This window comes from Crinia signifera, chromosome 8, assembly GCF_055691185.1.
Source record: "Crinia signifera chromosome 8, ASM5569118v1, whole genome shotgun sequence".
NCBI lineage: Eukaryota > Metazoa > Chordata > Amphibia > Anura > Myobatrachidae > Crinia > Crinia signifera.
In genome coordinates, this window is record NC_139224.1 from 181,656,123 (window position 1) to 181,680,414 (window position 24,292).

General features: G+C 48.1%; 1 protein-coding gene across 2 annotated transcripts in view; it reads left to right on the forward strand.

The window, feature by feature from the left end:
- ORC1 (origin recognition complex subunit 1) overlaps positions 1-24,292 on the forward strand; it is a 183,318-nt gene that overhangs the window by 113,713 nt on the left and 45,313 nt on the right. For both annotated transcript variants that reach the window (XM_083157932.1, XM_083157933.1), the window contains 3 exons: positions 2,814-2,908; positions 7,722-7,823; positions 21,204-21,375. In XM_083157932.1, coding sequence (XP_083014058.1) covers positions 2,814-2,908; positions 7,722-7,823; positions 21,204-21,375 — 369 coding nt within the window. The remainder of the gene's footprint in view (positions 1-2,813; positions 2,909-7,721; positions 7,824-21,203; positions 21,376-24,292) is intronic.

Below are 24,292 nucleotides of genomic sequence, written 5' to 3' on the forward strand. Positions count from 1 at the left end.
CAGCACCTGTGAGGAGCTAGGTAACTGATAAGAAAGGTGTCACCACTGGTGCTGGCAATCATACATTACCAGGGAAGTCCAGGAGCAGAGCATTGTGTCCTCCTGGAGAGGGGCATGCTGGGAGGTATATATAATGTAGGATTGCCAGCACCTGTGGGGAGCTAGGTAACTGATAAGAAAGGTGTCACCACAGGTGCTGGCAATCATACATTACCAGGGAAGCCCAGGAGCAGAGCATTGTGTCCTCCTGGAGAGGGGCATGCTGGGAGGTATATATAATGTAGGATTGCCAGCACCTGTGAGGCGCTAGGTAACTGATAAGAAAGGTGTCACCACAGGTGCTGGCAATCTTAAATTACCAGGGAAGCCCAGGGGCAGAGCATTGTGTCCTCCTGGAGAGGGGCATGCTGGGAGGTATGGATAATGTATGGTTACCAGCACCTGTGGTGAGCTAGGTAACTGATAAGAAAGGTGTCACCACAGGTGCTGGCAATCATATATTACCAGGGAAGTCCAGGAGCAGAGCATTGTGTCCTCCTGGAGAGGGGCATGCTGGGACGTATGGCGTCGCGCAGGGCCAGCGCCAGCGCCATTCCTCTGGCGCTGGCCCTGCACGTGGTGGGAGGCGTGTGTAGGTCTATTAGATGCCTTCATGCATCACAGATCAGAGACTATATCGCCTCTCCATTTTACCATGGGTTGCAGAGTTTCCAGCTCTCAGCCTTCAGAGTTAGATGAAGTTTACTGACCCTTGGCTCGGCTTACAAACGTAGTGACACCTCTGTTGAATGGCTCCCCAGTTGTAGCAGTATGTCAGTTATGCTTGCAGCTGTAGGGCGAAGTGATCATGTGCAGCCCCCATCATCTGGTTACTATCCCGAATCAGACCCTTATCTCTGTTGGCTGTAACTGAATGACCCTCCGAGCTAAGGCGTTGTCTGGCCAGGTGATCGGGGCCAGCACATATGGCCGATAAATTGAATGATTGTATGCATTTTTAAGGGACATTTCAACGCGACAAGGGGCACGCCGTCGAATGTCACGTTGATAGATCTTATGTGCTGCACCTAATATCTATTGAATTGTTGGAGCAATAAAATGTGGTTTTTAACCACATGCGATAGCTTGAATACAATCTGTGGGTAGGGGGCGGAGGGGACGCATTCAGAGTGGCGTGGGGTTTGGGGAGAGGGGGACGGAGGGACCGCTGGTGGCGTACCTGCTGGTATCCTCAGTCCGGATCAGCAGGGGGCGGAGTAGTGTAGCGCTCACAGTAGCGCTTGCGGGGGTCAGCAGTTGTGGGAGAATTGTTTAAGACACTGGGCTGCCCTGTGATTGGTTGAGCTCTCTCAACCAATCACAGGGTAGCCCAGTATTTTAAACAAATCTGCCGTCACCGCTGACACCCGCAAGTGCTACTGCTAGCGCTACACTACTCCGCCACCCCCTACCCGCTCTATTCCAGCACCCGATGTGCCATCGGAAGAGGGCATGCAACCACGGGTGCTGAAGTTTTGCACCCAAAAATGTACTTCGATATCGCATTGAATCCCATTGCATAAGAGTAAGGGCAGCATTAGGGTTACTAACGCTTCTAATGGCAACATCGCCACTGTGTACCTCTGTCTAGAATGCAGTATAGATATGATACAGAATCCGGACCCTTTGAGCTGCATGATTTGATGGACCATCGCTGGGAAGATGTTTTTTTTGTTGGCCATGTCATCAGCCAGATAATAATAACATAATAACAGTTTTATTGTCATTGTCATCGCAATAAAAAAATTGAACAACAACGAAATTACAGTACGAAGCATAAAAAGACAACAATTAACGATCTTGGTTAAAATCAATAATTGCTAAAGGAAAGAAACTGTTTCTCATACGTGTAGTTCGTAGCTTAGGAAGCCTTAACCTTTTCATTGATGGTAAAAATGAAAACATATGGTAATAAGGATGGTGGGGATCAAGCATAATACTGTCTCTCTTACGCCGGCAGTTCTTAACAAAGATCTCTTCAGTAGAGGGCAGCTCACAGCCTATAATAGCTGCGGCAGAATGGATTACCCTGTCTAGTTTAATCAGGTCTTTTTTTGTGCTGTTGCCAAACCATACCACAATGCAGTATGAGATAATACTTTCGATAACTCCTCTATAGAACCTAATCAAATTTAGATGTGAGTGAATTGGCATCTTCTTCAGCCTGCACCCTATGTTCAGCAGATTTGATTGGTGCATTACTGCAGAATGTCATTTGGCAGGGGAGTTGGCTTTACCCCTCCTTGTGGCTAGAAGACGCACTGGTAATAGGTTGGGCAGCGACCGCATCAGAGGACAGGATTTGTCAGGTCCCTGTTCCTGAGTGTAATGTGCCCGCTGTACTTTGATGGAGTAGTTGTGTTGTGTGGCCACCAGGATGTCTATTGCTATTATTTTCTGTGTGTTTGCTGCTGCATGTGCCAATTTTGGGTGTATAGTTATGTGCAGGGCCTGGCGGCAGTTTTGGGACATCCCTTTGGTAGTGCGTGGTACTCATTACTACATTCTTTTCTTTGCATCCACGTTTGACCCACATTTGTGCTTGGTACTGTCACTCTGGGTTTGTTTGGTTCTGGTTTGAAAGTTGAATCTGTCCTCCAGATGAACTCCAACAGTGAATGGGGGGGGAGGTGAGATTACCCATTATTGTGCAAGGTGCCTGGCCAATCAGAGGTTCTCCAGATAACTGTAAAACCCATAAACTGCTAGCTACAGTATGTTCTGCCTTCTGCGGTTGATGGTGTATGTTGATAATCATTGTGTCCTTCCTTCAGCCGCTCTCCAAGACTCGTGTTGCAACGCCCAAGATCCCAGAACGGAAGCAGCCTGTTCAGAAACCTGCCAGTGTCCTAGAGCAGGCCCGGATGAGGTGAGACCACCTCCGTTCTCGCACTAGAATTGCCTGATGCTGTGTACTATGGGGAGTAGAGGGGGGTGGCTCCAGCCCAGCTAGAATTTATTGGCTGCATAATGTACCTGCTGGAGAATGACACTTGTTTCATGGCTATTTATAGCAGGCTTATATTCTGTTATATATTCGGTCACCCTTTCCATGTCAATAGTACCACACTATTGCCACGTGTCTGCAGAACCAGCCCTTTGCAACTTCCTAAACCTCTACTCTGTTAATGTTCAGATCTCACCCTTTGGTTTCTTTCAGTGGAAATGTGTCCATAATACAGTGTGCACAGTGCCCTATGTAGTGGGGGTGTGGGCAGCGCCCTGTGTAGGTAGTGTCACGTGTGGGGAGTGCCGTGTAGTGGGGGTTTGAGGAGTGTGGGTGTAAGGAGGCCCGCGTGGTAATAGTGTAGGGAGTGCTGCGTGCAGGGAGGCCCGCGTGGTAATAATGTGGGGGTGTAGGGAGTGCCGCGTGCGGGGAGGCCCGTGTGGTAATAGTGTGGGGAGTGCCTTGTAGTGGGGGTGTGAGGAGTGTCTGTGTAGGAAGTGCCGCGTGCGGGGAGGCCCGCGTGGTAATAGTGAGGGGAGTGCCGTGTAGTGGGGGTGTGAGGAGTGGTCGGTGTAGGAAGTGCCGCGTGCGGGGAGGCCCGCGTGGTAATAGTGAGGGGAGTGCCGTGTAGTGGGGCTGTGAGGAGTGTCGGTGTAGGAAGTGCCGCGTGCGGGGAGGCCCGCGTGGTAATAGTGAGGGGAGTGCCGTGTAGTGGGGGTGTGAGGAGTGGTCGGTGTAGGAAGTGCCGCGTGCGGGGAGGCCCGCGTGGTAATAGTGTGGGGAGTGCCGTGTAGTGGGGGTTTGAGGAGTGTGGGTGTAAGGAGGCCCGCGTGGTAATAGTGTAGGGAGTGCTGCGTGCAGGGAGGCCCGCGTGGTAATAATGTGGGGGTGTAGGGAGTGCCGCGTGCGGGGAGGCCCGTGTGGTAATAGTGTGGGGAGTGCCTTGTAGTGGGGGTGTGAGGAGTGTCTGTGTAGGAAGTGCCGCTTGCGGGGAGGCCCGCGTGGTAATAGTATGGGGAGTGCCGTGTAGTGGGGGTGTGAGGAGTGTCGGTGTAGGAAGTGCCGCGTGCGGGGAGGCCCGCGTGGTAATAGTGAGGGGAGTGCCGTGTAGTGGGGGTGTGAGGAGTGTCGGTGTAGGAAGTGCCGCGTGCGGGGAGGCCCGCGTGGTAATAGTGAGGGGAGTGCCGTGTAGTGGGGGTGTGAGTGTAGGGAGGCCCGCGTGTGAGGAGTGTGGGTGTAGGGAGTGCTGCGTGCGGGGCGGTCTGCGTAGTGGGTGGGTGCGGGGAGGCCCGCGTGGTAATAATGAGGGGATTGCCGTGTAGTGGGGGTGTGAGGAGTGTGAGTGTAGGGAGGCCCGCATGTGAGGAGTGTGGGTGTAGGGAGTGCCACGTGCGGGGAGGCCCACGTGGTAATATTGAGGGGAGTGTCGTGTAGTGGTGGTGTGAGTGTAGGGAGGCCCGCGTGTGAGGAGTGTGGGTGTAGGGAGTGCTGCGTGCGGGGCAGTCTGCGTAGTGGGTGGGTGCGGGGAGGCCCGCATGGTAATAGTGAGGGGATTGCCGTGTAGTGGGGGTGTGAGGATTGTGAGTGTAGGGAGGCCCGCATGTGAGGAGTGTGGGTGTAGGGAGTGCTGCGTGCAGGGAGGCCCGCGTGGTAATAATGTGGGGAGTGCCTTGTAGTGGGGGTGTGAGGAGTGTGGGTGTAGGGAGTGCCGCGTGCGGGGAGGCCCATGTGGTAATAGTGTGGGGAGTGCCTTGTAGTGGGGGTGTGAGGAGTGTCGGTGTAGGAAGTGCCGCGTGCGGGGAGGCCCGCGTGGTAATAGTGAGGGGAGTGCCGTGTAGTGGGGCTGTGAGGAGTGTCGGTGTAGGAAGTGCCGCGTGCGGGGAGGCCCGTGTGGTAATAGTGAGGGGAGTGCCGTGTAGTGGTGGTGTGAGGAGTGTCGTGTGGGGAGGCCCACGTGGTAATATTGAGGGGAGTGCCGTGTAGTGGGGGTGTGAGGAGTGTCGTGTGGGGAGGCCCACGTGGTAATATTGAGGGGAGTGCCGTGTAGTGGTGGTGTGAGTGTAGGGAGGCCCGCGTGTGAGGAGTGTGGGTGTAGGGAGTGCTGCGTGCGGAGAGGTCTGCGTAGTGGGTGGGTGCGGGGAGTTAAAGCTGGGCTATACCTGGAGCCAAACCTTCTCTTCATAATGGGGTCCTACTACTTCCAGGTGCCAACAGCTTTATTGCACGTTGAGGCAGAGCGGGGATGGATCGTACGTTAGGCAGCAAAAAGGTTGACATGTGTTTTTCACTTTTTTTGCTGTGTGACTATGGACAACTGAGCACATGAACCATGAATTGTACTTACACACCTGTGTGTTACATATACACATACAGGTCCAGCACTTAAACACTGGGGTGTTATACACACTTACACACTGGTGTTATACACTTACACACCTGTGTGTTATACACACTTACACACATGTCCAGCACTTACACACTGGTGATATATATATATATATATATATATATATATATATATATATATATATATATATATATATATATATATATATATATATATATATATATATATATATATATATATATATATATATATATATATATATAGTGTATATATTCTGTGTATGGGATAATTAATCCACGAAAAGCACTCACCAGTAAAAACATCAATCTTTTAATTTCGTACATAGATCTTTTAATAATACATAGATCTTACTTCAAGGATCCTCAGATCCTGTAGGGCCTTTTTCAAGACAGCTTCAAGTACTTGAAATCCTTGAACTGTGCAGTTGTGAGTATTTGAAGCTGTCTTGAAAAAGTCCCTCTAGTGGCCGAAACGTCGACCTACAGGATCTGAGGATCCTTGAAGTAAGATCTATGTATTATTACAAGCAAGTACAAAATTAAAAGTACACATCATCTCCAGAAAGGACAGTGAGAAGCTTATTTCGACCTTTTTTCATGACCGTTCACTGGCTGCACCTGTCCTTGTGTTTATATTGATCCAGGTTGGCCTCTTATGGAGGGTGACCACCAGAGGAGTTAAACAGGACCAGCCCGAAACCACACACCTAGTGTGTATATACACTTGACCCTATACCAAACCATTCCTAGAAGGGGAATATTTTTTGACGGATTAGCAAAAAAAGTATTCAAGATCCTCCAAATCCTAAGCTATTTCATTTATATATGGACTAAAAAGCCCTCCGCACAGATTGAAATCTTGCGACAAGGTCTAAAAACTTCAAAACGCACATTGGGAAAGGACTTAGTACATTAACATCTTGTCGAAGCTTCATCCTATTCAAGAAAATTTGTGGAAATTGTATCTATGCTTTTTGCGAACCCCTGATGAAGTCCCATGTAGGGACGAAACGCGTTGGGATCGTCTATTTATTGTTGTGAATTTTACCATTGAACTTTTTATGGTCTGAAACAAGTACCACAGTCACATTGAACAAGAGACATTTTAATAAATTTATATGAATTTTGGACTTTACTTTGATTATTCTGAAATCTGTTAAAAGGCTACACAGACTCAATCATTAAAGGTCTGAATAAGGGGCGCCAACTTTCAATTGCTGTCCCCATAGATATATATATATATATATATATATATATATATATATTCCAAAGTCTGCCGGCACTCAAATGGTTTACTAATACAGCTGCCCCAGGTGCCAGAGGATGATGACATGTAGCAATCCAAGTTTTCCAAGCAGGAAAAATAACGGCACTCAGGAGACGATGGTAAATGATTACAAATGAGATAAGTGTATTGGGGACGTTTCGGGGGACAAACCCCGTCCTCAGCTGTAGGATTGGGCTGAGGACGGGGTTTGTCCCCCGAAACGTCCCCAATACACTTATCTCATTTGTAATCATTTACCATCGTCTCCTGAGTGCCGTTATTTTTCCTGCTTGGAAAACTTGGATTGCTATATATATATATATATATATATATATATATATATATATATATATATCTCTATCCAGCACTTACACATACAGGCCCAGCACTTACACACTGGTGTATTATACACACTTATGCTGGGTACACACCAGAATGATTTGGCCTCAATTCCCCCAATTTTGATACAATCTCGACCGATTATATGTAAATTGGGCATGTTTTGGCATAGATTAGATCAGATTACGATCCGATGTGCGTCCCCACTGACCCACTGGTTGTTTTGGAGATCCCACCTGCTGCAGTCAGGATTTTTCAATGATCCCTTCTACTGGGTGCAGCTCGTGTGCTCCATACAGATTGTGTCATGATCGTTCTGGTGTGTACCCTACATCACACACACACACACAGGTCCAGCACTTACACACCTGTGTGTTATACACACTTACACACACAGGTCCAGCACTTACACACCGGTGTGTTGTACACACTTCCACACACAGGTCCAGCACTTACACACTGGTGTGTTGTACACATTTGCACACACAGGTCCAGCACTTACACACTGGTGTGTTATACACACGTACACACACACACACAGGTCCAGCACTTACACACCTGTGTGTTATACACACACACACAGGTCCATCACTTACACACTGGTGTGTTATACACACTTACACACACAGGTCCAACACTTACACACCTGTGTGTTATACACACTTACATGCAGAAGTACTGGATATGTAGAATACAACTGGAAGCAGGATTGCATAGAGAACCCTGTCGCCATTGCTGACTCTTCCCTTCTCTTCTGTGCAGGCTTCATGTCTCCGCTGTGCCAGAGTCTCTGCCATGCAGGGAGCAGGAATACCAAGATGTCTACAGTTTTGTGGAAAGTAAACTGCTGGATGGAACTGGGGGGTGAGTGAAATGTGGGGAAGGGGTTTTGTGTTTTATCCATAGGGTACTGGAAAATGGCAACCAATGCATTGACCCCATCAGTATAGCACAAGTGACTGAGTCTATGTGATGCCCATCATGTTGGATCAGGGCTTTGCTTATTGACTGCTCTAGGACCACAGAACCGAAGGTGGTGGTTCCTTCAGTAACACAATGCTCCCAGGGTAGGTTGTTCTGTCCCAGAAATACTTGCCACTGAAGCTGCTGATCTGCTCCACTGGGGCTACTGCTGCCGGCTTCGGGCCAGTTCAGGCATTTGTGTGTGCGGGCGCCCAAGCGACCCCGAGCAGTGATGGGGAGTGTTCAGTAGTGGGAAGAGTGTAGATCTCGGGGGACACACATCAGGCAGTCCAAGCAGACCCCCAATACATCTCGCCTCAAGTGGCACTCGTGGCTCCGGGATGGGGAAGGCTGCAATTAGGGCTCCCCAGGGAATCTGTTCCTGCTGGTGTGGCGGTTGCCGTAGCTCCCCAGCAGCCCTTGCCGAAGAGAGAGGAGTGGTCACTCCGAGCACCATGGTCTTGCACAGTAGTGCAGTACGAAACTAACGGTGGCTGTAAAGTCGTCAGGTGATATGGGGCCTTATTCTAGTTCACTCTTTCTGTCAAAATCATTCTTAGATGGACAAAACCATGTGCACTGCAGGTGGGGCAGATGTAACTTGTGCAGAGAGAGTTCGATTTTTGATCTTGACCACGTAAATCCATGCTGTTTGGGATCCTGTAAATTGCTGGATGTGACATAATCTACAACTTTCTTTCATTAGCTTTTCCATTCCTTTACCTACTACTGATGTAAGGCTCACTGAATGGTAGTTGATTGCATCTTCCTTGCTTCCACTTTTGTGCAGAGGTACAACATTCGCTCTTGCAGTCCCCAGGAATTACTCCTGTAGGTAGTGACTGGTTTTATCATTCTGTTAATGGAGCTATCAGCACTTAAGCTATTTTTTCTATCAGCCAATGGTGTACCACTGGGAACATTGAGTATTCTGGTCTCCACAGACCGGGCACCAAGGAGTTAACTTGAATGCATTGGGAGAGACCCCTCCTCCCCATACCCAGCCTGCACCAGGCCAGCTCCATTTTTTTCCTTGGTGCTCAAAGAAAAAGGGCACATTTTTAGGAGCAGGGCTTTTTAGCCTTGATTTAACTTAATTTTATTTTTCTTTCATCACTTTCATTTTTCTGCTGGCGGCTCTTAGCACTGAAACAGCGCTATTATAGAGACGCTCATTGCCTGTGTCTGCCGCTGGGTCCCTGTCCTTCATGGTCAGATGCCCCATCACCTCCCAGTCACCGGGAGCAGACGACTGCAGCACCGTATTATGATTGTGCAACCAGCGGTGGCGGGGAGGCAGTGATGTTTGGTACTAGCAGCGGGGCTCAGTTCATGCTGTGCCACCGCTAGGCCACCAGGGACATGTTTGCAGGAACGGAGTCCCGGGGAGGCTCCAATCGGGACAGCGACACGAGTAGCTCCGTCCCCGACCCTGAAGATGGATCCTTTAAGGGCTTCCCTCCGAAGGGCTCAATCTTCTCCCATCCTCCCCAAACCATTTTATTGGCATTATAGCAGAGGAGTGCGGAGCCTGCGCATGCTGCTGCTACACAGCGTCTGCCTGTGACAGCCTGTGTCATGCACAGCTACCTCACCTCATGGTGTTTGGTAGCTGGGATTAGTGTGACCGAGAGAGAGGGACAGAGGAAGGTTACTACTGCCCCATACCAGCACATGTCTCTTCCCCCCCCCCCCCCCCGCACCTCATCTCATGTCCTAGTGTCGGGTTACATCCCCCCCCCACCTCGCCTCATGGTGTTTGGTAGCTGGGATTAGTGTCACCGTGAGAGGGACAGAGGAAGATTACTACTGCCCCATACCAGCACTGTCCTAGTGTCAGGTTACATGTCCCCTACCTCACCTCATGGTGTTTGTTAACTGGGATCAGTGTGACCGAGGGCGGGATGTATCCACATACATCTCCGCCCTTCGCACGGCAGCCGCCGCGATGCTACCGCATATGTACTAACATATGCGGCCAGCATCGGGCTGCGGTAACGGAGACCCCCGCGATACCTGTGATGTGGGCTGCGGGGGTCTCCGTCACCTCCCGGCGGCTGCCAGCGTCCCCCTGTGTCTCCTCCTGCCCCCTGAAGCCGGATGTCCTGCCGGCTGTGACACCAGGGGGAGGAGATGATCACAGGAGGATGGGAGGGGGCGGGCGGACGGCGGGCGGCGAAAGAAGCCCATAGGCTTCTATAGGGTATCGCCACTCAGAGGGTTGCGATACCCTCCCTTGCGAAAACGGGGCGGACGGGTATTGATACATAGGAAAATGCGGTAAAACGGATGTTTTACCGCATTTTCCCGTTAGTACATCCCGCCCCGAGAGAGAGGGACAGAGGAAGGTTACTACTGTCCCATACCAGCACATGTCTCCTCCCCCCGCACCTCATCTCATGTCCTAGTGTCGGGTTACATGCCCCCCCACCTCGCCTCATGGTGTTTGGTAGCTGGGATTAGTGTGTGACGAGAGAGGGACAGAGGAAGGTTACTACTGCCCCATACCAGCACTGTCCTAGTGTCGGGTTACATGTTCCCTACCTCACCTCATGGTGTTTGGTAACTGGGATCAGTGTGACCAAGAGAGGGACAGAGGAAGGTTACTACTGCCCCATACCAGCACTGTCCTAGTGTCGGGTTACATGTCCCCTACCTCACCTCATGGTGTTTGGTAACTGGGATCAGTGTGACCGAGAGAGGGACAGAGGAAGGTTACTACTGCCCCATACCAGCACTGTCCTAGTGTCGGGTTACATGTCCCCCTACCTCACCTCATGGTGTTTGGTAGCTGGGATCAGTGTGACCGAGAGATGGACAGAGGAAGGTTACTACTGCCCCATACCAGCACGGTCCTAGTGTCTGGTTACATGTTCCCTACCTCACCTCATGGTGTTTGGTAACTGGGATCAGTGTGACCGAGAGAGGGGCAGAGGAAGGTTACTACTGCCACATACCAGCACTGTCCTAGTGTCGGGTTACATGTCCCCCCCCCCCCCCTACCTCACCTCATGGTGTTTGGTAGCTGGGATCAGTGTGACCGAGAGATGGACAGAGGAAGGTTACTACTGCCCCATACCAGCACTGTCCTAGTGTCGGGTTACATGTCCCCCTACCTCACCTCATGGTGTTTGGTAACTGGGATCAGTGTGACCGAGAGAGGGACAGAGGAAGGTTACTACTGCCCCATACCAGCATTGTCCTAGTGTCGGGTTACATGTTCCCTACCTCACCTCACCTCACCTCATGGTGTTTGGTAGCTGGGATCAGTGTGACGAGAGAGGGGCAGAGGAAGGTTACTACTGCCCCATACCAGCATTGTCCTAGTGTCGGGTTACATGTCCCCTACCTCACCTCATGGTGTTTGGTAGCTGGGATCAGTGTGACCGAGAGAGGGACAGAGGAAGGTTACTACGGCCCCATACCAGCATTGTCCTAGTGTCGGGTTACATGTCCCCCTACCTCACCTCATGGTGTTTGGTAGCTGGGATCAGTGTGACCGAGAGATGGACAGAGGAAGGTTACTACTGCCCCATACCAGCACGGTCCTAGTGTCTGGTTACATGTTCCCTACCTCACCTCATGGTGTTTGGTAACTGGGATCAGTGTGACCGAGAGAGGGGCAGAGGAAGGTTACTACTGCCACATACCAGCACTGTCCTAGTGTCGGGTTACATGTCCCCCCTACCTCACCTCATGGTGTTTGGTAGCTGGGATCAGTGTGACCGAGAGATGGACAGAGGAAGGTTACTACTGCCCCATACCAGCACTGTCCTAGTGTCGGGTTACATGTCCCCCTACCTCACCTCATGGTGTTTGGTAGCTGGGATCAGTGTGACCGAGAGAGGGACAGAGGAAGGTTACTATTGCCACATACCAGCACTGTCCTAGTGTCGGGTTACATGTCCCCTACCTCACCTCATGGTGTTTGGTAGCTGGGATCAGTGGGACAGAGAGGGACAGAGGAAGGTTACTACTGCCCCATACCAGCACTGTCCTAGTGTCGGGTTACATGTCCCCTACCTCACCTCATGGTGTTTGGTAGCTGGGATCAGTGTGACAGAGGAAGGTTACTACTGCCCCATACCAGCACGGTCCTAGTGTCGGGTTACATGTCCCCCCCCTACCTCACCTCATGGTGTTTGGTAGCTGGGATTAGTGTGACCAAGAGAGGGACAGAGGAAGGTTACTACTGCCCCATACCAGCACTGTCCTAGTGGGATATGGTCATTAGGTCTACAGCAACTAGGTCGACATGGGCTATGTCGACAGTCAAAAGGTCGACATGGTTTCTTTTTACTGTTTTTTGAGCCGACATATGCCGACAGGCGGTATTTCATGCTAGGACGTGGTGGGAGAATAAAATAGCGAGTGGATGCTGTGTACTTCAAACTGTGTTGACTGTTGACATTCGGGTAAAAAAAACTGTGAATTGCAACCTTGCCGTTGTAGACCTAACAACCCACACCCATCCTAGTGTCTGGTTACATGTCCCCTACCTCACCTCGGGATGCGGTCATTTGGTCTACTGCATTATGGTCGACAGTCATTAGGTCGAATCCATTAGGTCGACATGGGAAAAGGTCGACATGATTCTAGTTCGAAAGGTCATTAGTTCGACATTGTCTATGTCGACATTCACAAGGTCGACATGGAGTTTTTCACTGTTTTTTGAGCCAACATGTGCCGACAGGCGGTATTTCATGCCCTACCATCCACTAGGGCGTGGTGGGAGAATAAAATAGTGTGCCGAGCGTAGCGAGGCACCGTGCCCGACGCATTGCGAGCGATGCGAGGGGATGCAGTGCACTTTAAACTGTGTCCATGTCGACTGTGTTGACATTCAGGTAAAAAAACAGTGAATAACCCCATGTCGACATTGTGAATGTCGACATAGACAATGTCGAACTAATGACCTTGTCGAACTAATGACCTGTCGAACTAATGACCTTTCGAACTAGAATCATGTCGACCTTTTCCCATGTCGACCTTTTAGCATGTCGACCTAATGACTTTCGACCATAATGCAATAGACCAAATGATCCCAACCCCTCACCTCATAGTGTTTGGTAGCTGGGAACATAGTGCCAGTTTCACTTTCTGTTTCCAGACACTGTATCTAAGATTAAGGTCCATAGTTGCCTCCCCTCCTGCATTCTGCATGAGACTCCCTGAAATAACAGCAATCTCCCTCTCTCCCTCATTAGTCTAGGAATCTCCCCCATGTCACATAGTCCACATTACACTGTTACATCATAGTTACCTCCCCTCCTGCATTCTGCATGAGACTCCCTGAAATAACAGCAATCTCCCTCTCTCCCTCATTAGTCTAGCAATCTCCCCCATGTCACATAGTCCACATTACACTGTTACATCATAGTTACCTCCCATCCTACATTCTGCAGGAGACTCCCTGACATAGCAGCAATCTCCCTCATTAGTCTAGCAATCTCCCCCATGTCACCTAGCCCACATTACACTATTACATCGTAGGTACCTCCCCTCCTGCATTCTGCAGGAGACTCCCTGACATAGCAGCAATCTCCCTCTCTCCCTCATTAGTCTAGCAATCTCCCTCATGTCACCTAGCCCACATTACACTGTTACATCATAGTTACCTCCCCTCCTGCATTCTGCAAGAGACTCCCTGTCATAGCAGGAATCTCCCTCTCTCCTTCATTAGTCTAGCAATCTCCCACATGTCACCTAGCCCACATTACACTTACATCATAGTTACCTCCCCTCCTGCATTCTGCAGGAGACTCCCTGACATAGCAGCAATCTCCCTCTCTCCCTCATTAGTCTAGCAATCTCCCTCATGTCACCTAGCCCACATTACACTGTTACATCATAGTTACCTCCCCTCCTGCATTCTGCAGGAGACTCCCTGACATAGCAGCAATCTCCCTCTCTCCCTCATTAGTCTAGCAATCTCCCTCATGTCACCTAGCCCACATTACACTGTTACATCGTAGGTACCTCCCCTCCTGCATTCTGCAAGAGACTCCCTGTCATAGCAGGAATCTCCCTCTCTCCTTCATTAGTCTAGCAATCTCCCTTATGTCACCTAGCCAACATTATGTAGCTGTTACATTTTTGGGGGAAAGGAATGAGCGATACCTTTTACAATGAAGCATCAGCACAATTTCCTAGCATTGGTGAAACACAATAGATGAACAATCCATGACCTGTATCAATTACTTTTCTTTGGCAATTCTAGTAGCTCTTACTAACTGCTTTGGGTTCTCATCTACAGATAGAGACCTCCTATTCTAGCCCTTTAATAGGATTTAGTAGACAAGAGCTGTGTGACTTAATCCTCTGCTAATCCCCTACTGTATTATTCTATGTATTGTATACAATAGGCCTGGCTCACCATGGCTATCCAGCTTAGGGCTAGTCGAAGAAGGCTCCATCTGTACATTTGGATAGAAGTATTTTTTAATAGGTGCCTTATTCACAATCTCTTTTCACAATATGTGGAACTAACCAAGGTCAGGGGGGCGCTGTGCAAAATTGTACTACCAACTATAATCTCTGTGAAACTAGTTTTCAAAAGTAGGCAAGTATGGGATTTTACACATTAAATGTTAAGTACCTCTGTTTACCTAAACAGCAGCTACTTCTGTGGTGGGTTTACAGTGCAGTAGTTTTAACTATTTATTCCTTTATAGATAGTTATCCGGTTCAGAGTCTTGTTGCCCCACTACTCCCTTACTTAGTGTGTGCGTGTTTTTCCTCTGTGTGGGTGTACATATCGGCCCTCTTGTTCTACAAGGGTCACTATGTCTTCTGAAGGACCCCCCCCAGATGGATAGGGCCACTTTGGGGTTGCACATTTAAACCAGCACAGAGTGCCAGGAGGATTTTACCTGTGCAGACGACACAGGCATGTTGGACCGTTCCTCTGCGGCTCTACTGCCACTTGCTGCTGTAAAAGGTTCAGCTGAGCCAAAATGGCCATTCCTTCCCATCAGCCTCTACAGTGCCTCCTGTTGCTGTACCACAGCCGAACCCTCCTCAGGGAAAACTGCATGAATTCATGGCTTATCCCGGTATGTGCAGGATTTAGTGCATCCATGCAACAATCTAGGAGCTCATCCGCTGGGCTTAGATTCTGCCTTAGATTCTGCTCACATGCCAGTTTTGCAATCTGAAGACATTTCTGACACAGAACGGAGTCATAAACTGAAAAAGGTCAGTGTGGATGCGTTAGTACGGGCTGCTAGAGATGTCTCTACCTAAGGCAGACCCTCAGCCTACAGCACAGCCTCCTTTATTCAAAAGAAGGACCTGTCCATTTTCCACGTCTCCACAGCTAGAAAAGCTTTTAAGGGAGACCTGGGCACATCCTAACAAGAACTTTCGGTACTTGTGTAATAGCCCGTTACATAGTTAGCGTAGTGGCCCTGTCAGAATCAGCGTAGTGTTCACACGGCCAGCGTAGTTTAGTGTAGACAGTCTGAAGTAGTGTTCCCGCGGCCAGCGTAATCAGCGTCCCTGTCAGATTCAGCGTAGTGTTCACGCGGCCAGCGTAATCAGCGTCCCTGTCAGATTCAGCGTAGTGTTCCTGCGGCCAGCGTAATCAGCGTCCCTGTCAGATTCAGCGTAGTGTTCCCGCGGCCAGCGTAATCAGCATCCCTGTCAGATTCAGCGTAGTGTTCACGCGGCCAGCGTAATCAGCGTCCCTGTCAGATTCAGCGTAGTGTTCACGCGGCCAGCGTAATCAGCGTCCCTGTCAGATTCAGCGTAGTGTTCACGCGGCCAGCGTAATCAGTGTCCCTGTCAGATTCAGCGTAGTGTTCCTGCGGCCAGCGTAATCAGCGTCCCTGTCAGATTCAGCGTAGTGTTCACGCGGCCAGCGTAATCAGCGTCCCTGTCAGATTCAGCGTAGTGTTCCTGCGGCCAGCGTAATCAGCATCCCTGTCAGATTCAGCGTAGTGTTCACGCGGCCAGCGTAATCAGCGTCCCTGTCAGATTCAGCGTAGTGTTCCTGCGGCCAGCGTAATCAGCGTCCCTGTCAGATTCAGCGTAGTGTTCACGCGGCCAGCGTAATCAGCGTCCATTGTCAGATTCAGCGTAGTGTTCCTGCGGCCAGCGTAATCAGCGTCCCTGTCAGATTCAGTGTAGTGTTCACGCGGCCAGCGTAATCAGCGTCCCTGTCAGATTCAGTGTAGTGTTCACGCGGCCAGCGTAATCAGCGTCCCTGTCAGATTCAGCGTAGTGTTCACGCGGCCAGCGTAATCAGAGTCCATTGTCAGATTCAGCGTAGTGTTCCCGCGGCCAGCGTAATCAGCCTCCCTGTCAGATTCAGCGTAGTGTTCACGCGGCCAGCGTAATCAGCGTCCCTGTCAGATTCAGCGTAGTGTTCCCGCGCCCCGCATAGTCAGTCAGTCAGGTGAAGTGACTGCGGCTGTATTATTTCTGACGCTTGTATAAGCTCCTTGTTAATTTGGAATGGCTGCAGAACCTCTCACGATGTTTAACCTGCCGCCATAGGCGTGCGCAGCACATTTTATTAGGGGGTGCACCATCAAAGGAGTGTGCATAGCTCCACCTATTGGGCGTGTCTAACACTGCCAATCAGGTGTCTACCATCATCTATTGACACTCGCTACAATATAAAAAGTCTCTCAGCCACACGATAATCTCCTGCCTATTTCAGTTTTAATCTAATTAACATGCAAATAGTCATAAACATACAGTATATGGATGACGCAGGTAAATAGTGATATGACAATGGTCTAGTTCAGTGGTAGCCAACCCTAGCCCTCAAGAGCTACCAACAGTTCACATTTTCAAGACAACCTAGCTGCTGCACAGCTGCACTCATTAATCACTGACATATTTTAAAAGATCCACAGATGGAGCTAATTAGCTCACTTGTGATTCTGTGAGGAGACCTGCAAAACCTGCACTGTTGGTAGCTCTCGAGGACTAGGGTTGGCTACCCCAGGTCTAGTTCAATTAACAATGCAAACGCACATATAATTGATTGATGGGCGCTTCTTTAAATGGAATACAGTTCTAAAAAGCAAAAGTCTTTAGTTAAGGGTATTGCTGGTATTGTTAGCAGCAGAGGTGTTCATAAGGGAGGGGCACAGCATTAGGGGGTGCCTGTGCACCCCTAACACTTAATGTGCGCACACCTATGCCTGCCGCAGACAGACGAGTCGTCGGTGGCATTTTTTCAACAGCACCATTTGCTGCCACTGACACAAACCTGTCTTAATGGCCACCCAATGCGCTTGAGTATGAAGGAGTGCATGTGGCCAAGGAAGGTCAGTCTCCGTGCGGCACATTGGTTTCCGGGCCGTCGTATCCCATCCTTACCCTCATCCGTTTTATATTTTCATGGGCAGAGGAGCTCACAAGCATATCTAAAGTTGTCGAACAAAACCACTGTGCTGTATAATACCCTTATGCGGGAGGCCTGCACCATGGATTTACGCAGCCCCAACGCCGGATTGGCGGTCCGGGAAAAATAGTTGAGGTGGACGAGAGTCTCTTTGTCCAGAGAAAGTTATGTTGGACGTGTGCTGCCTTAACAGTGGTTGTTTGGAGGCATATCCCGAGACGCCAGCACCCTGATGTCCGCCATCAACAAATATATAGAACCGGGGACGACTATATATTCTGATTGCTGGCGTGAATATAACACTGCACAGCTTGAGCTGGCAGGGTTCCACCATGCACCAACCATTTTGTGGATCCGGAGACTGGGGTTCATACCCAAAACATCTAACGCCTTTGGGGTTCTTGTAAGTGGCGTAACAAAAGGCAAAGGGGGGCACTGCGCACCAAAATCTGGACTCCTATCTTCAGGAGTTTATTTGGCGCAAACTGTCGGCGCAGAAAACTATATGCCCTAACTCTGCTCCCAATGGCTGACAAAGCAGACGACACAGATGCAGACACAGCTGCGTCAACTTTAGCTGCAGTTTCCGTGAATGCAGAAACTGAAGAATAACTGTTTTATTATTTATTATTTAAAGTGGTTTTTTTCTTCTTTAGTATTCACTAAAATCCAGTTAAAACAGGTCATTACTGTCTCAGTTGTATTATATGGCAGATGTGAATGTGTTCCTGAAACACCCCCACTATCCACGCCAGCCCAAAGCGTGGCGAGCGCATGCCTTGTTCGTCCCCCCGACCTGTTCATACGCCCACTATCCATATCGGCGTGGAGTTGATTTTATAAAGCGTGGCGAGTCACTGAAGCGTGGCGAGCGAAGCGAGCCCCACGTGGATTACTTTACATGTATTCCACGTCCCCTTGCGGGTCTCGCTGCACTCGCCATGCTTCGAGCTCGGTGGCGAGCTACGCTCGACACACTTTATAAATTCAACTCCACGCCGACGTGGGGTATGAACAGGTCGGAGGATGCGTAAAGTGTCCCCTTGCGGGTCTCGCCACGCTTCAGGCTGGCATGGATAGTGGGGGTTTGAAAAGGAGGCATTTGCCAGTATGTAACATGGAGCACTGGCAAATGCCTCCTTTATTGTGCATAAGATGCACTTGCGCCCGCATCCCCCCTTTGTGCACGAGATGCACGTGCTACCGGACCCCCTAACCCGTCTCCCTGAAGCGGACACGGGAAGGGTTGCCGTACCCTGCCGCAATAATTACTGAGACGCAGGAGCATCTGAGACAGATGAAGTGCCTCTCCGCTGGCGCAGGGGATCTGGCGGTTACCGGTGCTGTGTGAGAGGCGCCAGGGACGCCGGGGACAGAGCTGCAGCTCCCGGGGACAAGTACGGTGACTACGCAGGGCTGCCGCGGAGTCAGGGAAACAACAGTCTGTTTTTGCAGTGCACAAAAAGAGAAAGGATTTGTTTAAAATATAACCTTTAATACTGATTTCATTTAAGATTTATTTGCGAAATAATAAAATTGACATTCACACAAGACTTCTTAAAAAGGAAAATTACATTTCCTAATGTAGCGGGGGGTGAATGAATAGGATTTTTATTTTAATCAGGAATCCGTGAGATCTGTCAAGCTGCAGGGTTTATACCAAGTCACAGTGTAATCACAAGATAATTGTTTGGGTATCCAACTCGTGCCTAGTAGTGTGTGTTGGTTTTTTATTTGTTTATTTTATTAGCCTGTTCTTTAGCAGTTCAAATCTTTTTGCACAGGGTCCTGCACCTGCAGCCCCCCTTTGTTACGTCACTTCTGCCCTGGGATTCAGCGCTAGTTCTCTAGCTGTTGGCTAAGGCTCCGTTTCAGCCTTTATCTGAATTTACTTTCCATTGGCTTACATGGACTGTTTTCTGTTGGCTATTGCTTCAGCACACAGTGGCCCTTATTCTGGTTGGTGCGGTAATATCCGCGTGCGTTCGTGCTGCCGATGTTTTGTGTCTGCGCATGTGCAGAGGCGTCTCCGCATGTGCGAGCGGGACGCACGGCCACATTCCGCATGAAATGTGTACACTACGAACAGGGGGTGGAGAGGGGTGTGAAGGGCTGTTTGGGCTCATTACCATATGTTTACACCCCGCGTTTCATGGGCGTTCCCATGCAAACGCTGGGCGTACGTATGGTAATGCGCCCGTGACGCACGTGTAGGGGGCGGACATATGACATTGCCGGATGTCAGCTGCCCGCCCAGATCCCTGCTTTTGCACGGAGAAATGCCCGTGTGGTCTGAGGTTGCAGGAGCTGGCGGACCACTCGTCCTGCATTCGTTCTGCGACCATCGAATGATGGGGGAGGTGCCAAGAGATGGAGGAGGTGTATCTGTAAGAAATTCACTCGTGCTCCGTGCGGTCGGCGGCTTACCGCATTCGGACAGAGTGAGCGATCCGTACGAAAGGCGGGGTTTAGGACGCACGGTCCTGGCCGCATATTCGGCTCCGGCCGCACCGACCAGAATAAGGCCCAGTGTTTCAGTTTTGTGTGCTTTTATCACACAAAGTTCCTTTATCTAATTTTTCACCCAGACGTGCTGTTCTGTGCAGTCGTCTGGATTCCTTTCGAACATTGTCTCTGCGTTTCATATTAACCAGGAGATAGTGGTTCCATCATTTCAGCCAGCAGCTTCCTCTGTGGTTTGTACTTCATTGACTGCCACGGATGATGTTCGGGGCTTGAGTACCTATGTTGGCTGCACAAAAACCATTTTGTAGGACGGGCTCCTTATTTGTTCTTTATGTTGAACATAAACGGGGTTGACCGGCTTCAAAGAAAACTCTGGCGCAGTGGATTAAACAGCTATCCCACAGGCTTATCTGCCTCTAGGAAGACGGCCACCACGTCCATCAAGGCTTACACTACTAGATGCAGCTTTTGGGTGTTGTGTTCTCAGTGCATCTCGGGAGCGTTCCAGCCTGTAACTGGACTGCTTTGGGACATCCCAGTGGTACACCACTGGTCGCCTGCCCTACGCTTCTCTCAACTGAGAGTTGAGTTAGTTCTGCCATGGGCAGTTGTTTGTCAGATGCAGTGTGAATGGGTTAGTGCTTCTCCTTTGCTGTCTTGGCTTGTTATCTGATAACCGAGCTGGCCTGAGGCAGGCTGGTTATGGGGAGGAGGGGCCTCTCCCACTGCATTTAAGAAGTTAACACCTTGGTGCCCGGTCTGTGGAGACGAGAATGCCCAGTGGTCCACTATGGCTTCAGAAAAACCGATTTTACAGGTAAGACAGAAACCCAGTTTTAAAATTCTTGGATGTATCCCATATGGCCACTTTGTGAGTTCTGTTGGGCCTGGTCTGTAAATTGACTCTTACACACATTTATTACAAGATGAATTTGGAATTCCGCATTTATCCCTTCTTGTGATGTAATTGTATTGAGAAAATTGTGCCCTTTTTTTTTTCTTTAGAAAATTCTATTCATACTTCTATTGTGTGTTCACTTAAAAGTAATTGCAGAGGTCTGGCAGCTTTTGTTGTGGAACCTACAGATAGTTAACGCTCCATACAATGTTTTATGTATGACCTTATTCAGAACTGTCTAACTCCTTAGGGTTATCTGGTTTTCTAGGTCCGACTGAGTCGTTTCCTCCATTGCTTCTGATCTGACCTTGCTACAAAGCGCAGAATACAGCAGCTTGAGGACTAGATTTATAAAAGATTGCAGAGAGATACAGGACCAACCAATCGGCTCCTGACCTTTTTAAACACAGCCAGTGACCTGACAGATGGAGCTGATTGGTTGCTACTATTCTCTCTCTGTGATGCTTGATGATCACTTTAATTCTGCGTTCTGTTATTCTGCCCCATGCAGCTGGTATGGGTCTGGCACTGGCAGCTTTATAAGCAGTTTGCTTTCCAGGTGTATGTACATATCTGGGGTGCCGGGCACCGGGAAGACTGCCACAGTTCACGAGGCCATGCGGAGCCTGCAGAGAGCTGCAGATGAGGAGGAAATGCCATCTTTCCAGTATATTGAAATCAATGGAATGAAGCTGACTGACCCTCACCAGGCGTTTGTGCAAATCCTGAAGGTGACTGTTTCTGTGTCAATGTGACCTATGTAGTGTTTAGCTGTGTCTGCGCTCTATAGAATGTTCCCCCAGGTCCCCAATCAAAGGCTTCCTCTCCCTGTGTGGAGGTCACATTTCTGCTGGTACACACAGGGATTGATTCACAGAAGTCCATATATATTGTGTGTATGTATATAAGTCAAATGAACCTGTAAGCTAGTAAATGCCACAGAGACAGACTTTGGGTTCTGCTGCATCATTGGTCCACCTGTGCACAAGCATAGATTCTGAAATGAAAACTGGGTGTAATATGCGGCGCCGACAGTTGGGACATTGGAATTCTGACAGCTGGGACTCCCAACGGGGGTGAAAGCAGAGAAGCCACAGCTTCTGTTCTCCCTCTGTGGGTGGTGCACCCCCATGAGATATATATGAGTGCTGGATGACCAACAGACAGTCGCTTGTTTCTACAGCATCCAAATCCTGACTTATAAGGGCTATTTTCCCTCGTAGGGGTCCACGACCCCCATAGAGGAAGACTAGGTAGCGAGTGCAGTGAGGCCTCACTTTAGCCTGACGACGGAGCTTAGAGCTGTGAAACGTTGCTAATAAATATCCACAGTTTATTCAGACCCTGAGTGTCATGTCGGTTGTGAGTGTTAACCCCCAGCCAGTCATAAATATATATTTATATAACGTCCAATAGGAACCGCACTCCTCAATTACTTCAAATGTGGGGTGCCCAGACATAGGTCCCCATACAACACTTCCTTATGCTGGCGGCACTCGCTCCCAAATAAATGCTCAGCGGGTCATATATTCATCATCTACGTTTCAAAGCTTTATTATGTGTGCTTCTTCATCAGGACATCATGTCCTGATGAAGAAGCACACATATTAAAGCTTCGAAACGTTGATGATGAAGATAGATAGATAGATATATTAGATAGATAGATATATTAGATAGATAGATATATTAGATAGATAGATATATTAGATAGATAGATAGATATATTAGATAGATAGATATATTAGATAGATAGATATATTAGATAGATAGATATATTAGATAGATAGATATATTAGATAGATAGATATATTAGATAGATAGATATATTAGATAGATAGATATATTAGATAGATAGATATATTAGATAGATAGATATATTAGATAGATAGATATATTAGATAGATAGATATATTAGATAGATAGATATATTAGATAGATAGATATATTAGATAGATAGATATATTAGATAGATAGATATATTAGATAGATAGATATATTAGATAGATAGATATATTAGATAGATAGATATATTAGATAGATAGATATATTAGATAGATAGATATATTAGATAGATAGATATATTAGATAGATAGATAGATATATTAGATAGATAGATATATTAGATAGATAGATATATTAGATAGATAGATATATTAGATAGATCGATTAGATAGATAGATAGATATATTAGATAGATAGATAGATATATTAGTTAGATTAGTTAGATATATTAGCTAGATAGATAGATAGATATATTAGCTAGATAGATAGATAGATATATTAGCTAGATAGATAGATAAACGCAGAAGACGTGGCCTAGCAACGTTCAGATTGTGGAGACTGTGGAGCCCAGGTGAAAGTGACCGCTCCGGCAGTGGTAACACGGTATTGAGCACCGACGTTTATGTTTTATCTTCTGTAGTGTTTATATACAGTACCACCACATGTGGTACGTCACTTTAGCCACTGTGGTGAATTGTTATTAAAAATAAATATAAATATATATATATATATATATATATATATATATATATATACACGCACACTTAGGGTAATATACTATGTCATACTATAACAGTGTGTCAGACCAATGTATAACACAAACAAACAGCACACCGATAATGTTTACAAGAAAAAGTAGCGAGTAAATTGCACAATCACGAAAGCTTACTGTACTGTGTTTAGTAGCAAGCTTTGCAGATTCCTTATCAAGTGTGTACCCAACAACCATTTTTGATGCCCATGCATCTTTATCAAGGGTCAGTCATGAATGAACACAGCCCTCCTGGCTGTGTATAAATACCCTGCTACTCAGGGCTAATTCATACCTGATCAAATCCAGCTGATGGCGTGTGTAGCCGCTCTCCGGCATCCTGAAGTCCCTGGCTCAGACATTGCTCACACCCGCAATGTCCTTTCCGTACTACCGGAAGCAGTCCGCCGACGACTTCCGGTTCAGCATCCCCCTTGCTTTCCCTGCAACAGAGGTCACCAGTAATGGGTGCCGGACATCAACACACCCGATCAGATTCCCACACACATGAAAATGTGTGTGCGCAATTTTAACAAATATGTGGGCTTTAAAATCGAGCATATGTTTAACTGTAAATAGTGAAATTGGTGACCATTGTTATGCAACCATGTATCACATATACGGTGATCCATAGGCACTAATAGCTCTCACATATTGAAAAACTGCGAGTGCAGTTAGTAGATACAACCCATATAAAGTGAGACAAAAGTATGAAAACAAAAACATATAATAATTAAGAAAAAATCAAATTTTTTTGTTTGCAAAAAATATATACTGGTAGATCTTCAATTCCAAATATTTTTTTTTTTTTATTCTGTGTGTAGAAAGCTGAAGAGCTGTATATTGTAATACTAGCAGCAGTCCATATGAGCGGTCCCAATTTTACTGCAATAGGTTTTTTTCAAAAAGATTCAAAAGAGAATTCCTCATTGAGTCCTTTAGGTGTAACCGCTTCCAGATTGTATATCCATTCCGTTTCTTTCTGGAGTAGTAACCTATTTCTGTCCCCACCTCTCCTAGGTGGTGGGACATGGTCCAATGGCATAAATGAGAAATCATTAATGATTTAGCAAAATGCCTGGCTACTGGTGTAGTGCTGGAACCTTGATTGATTA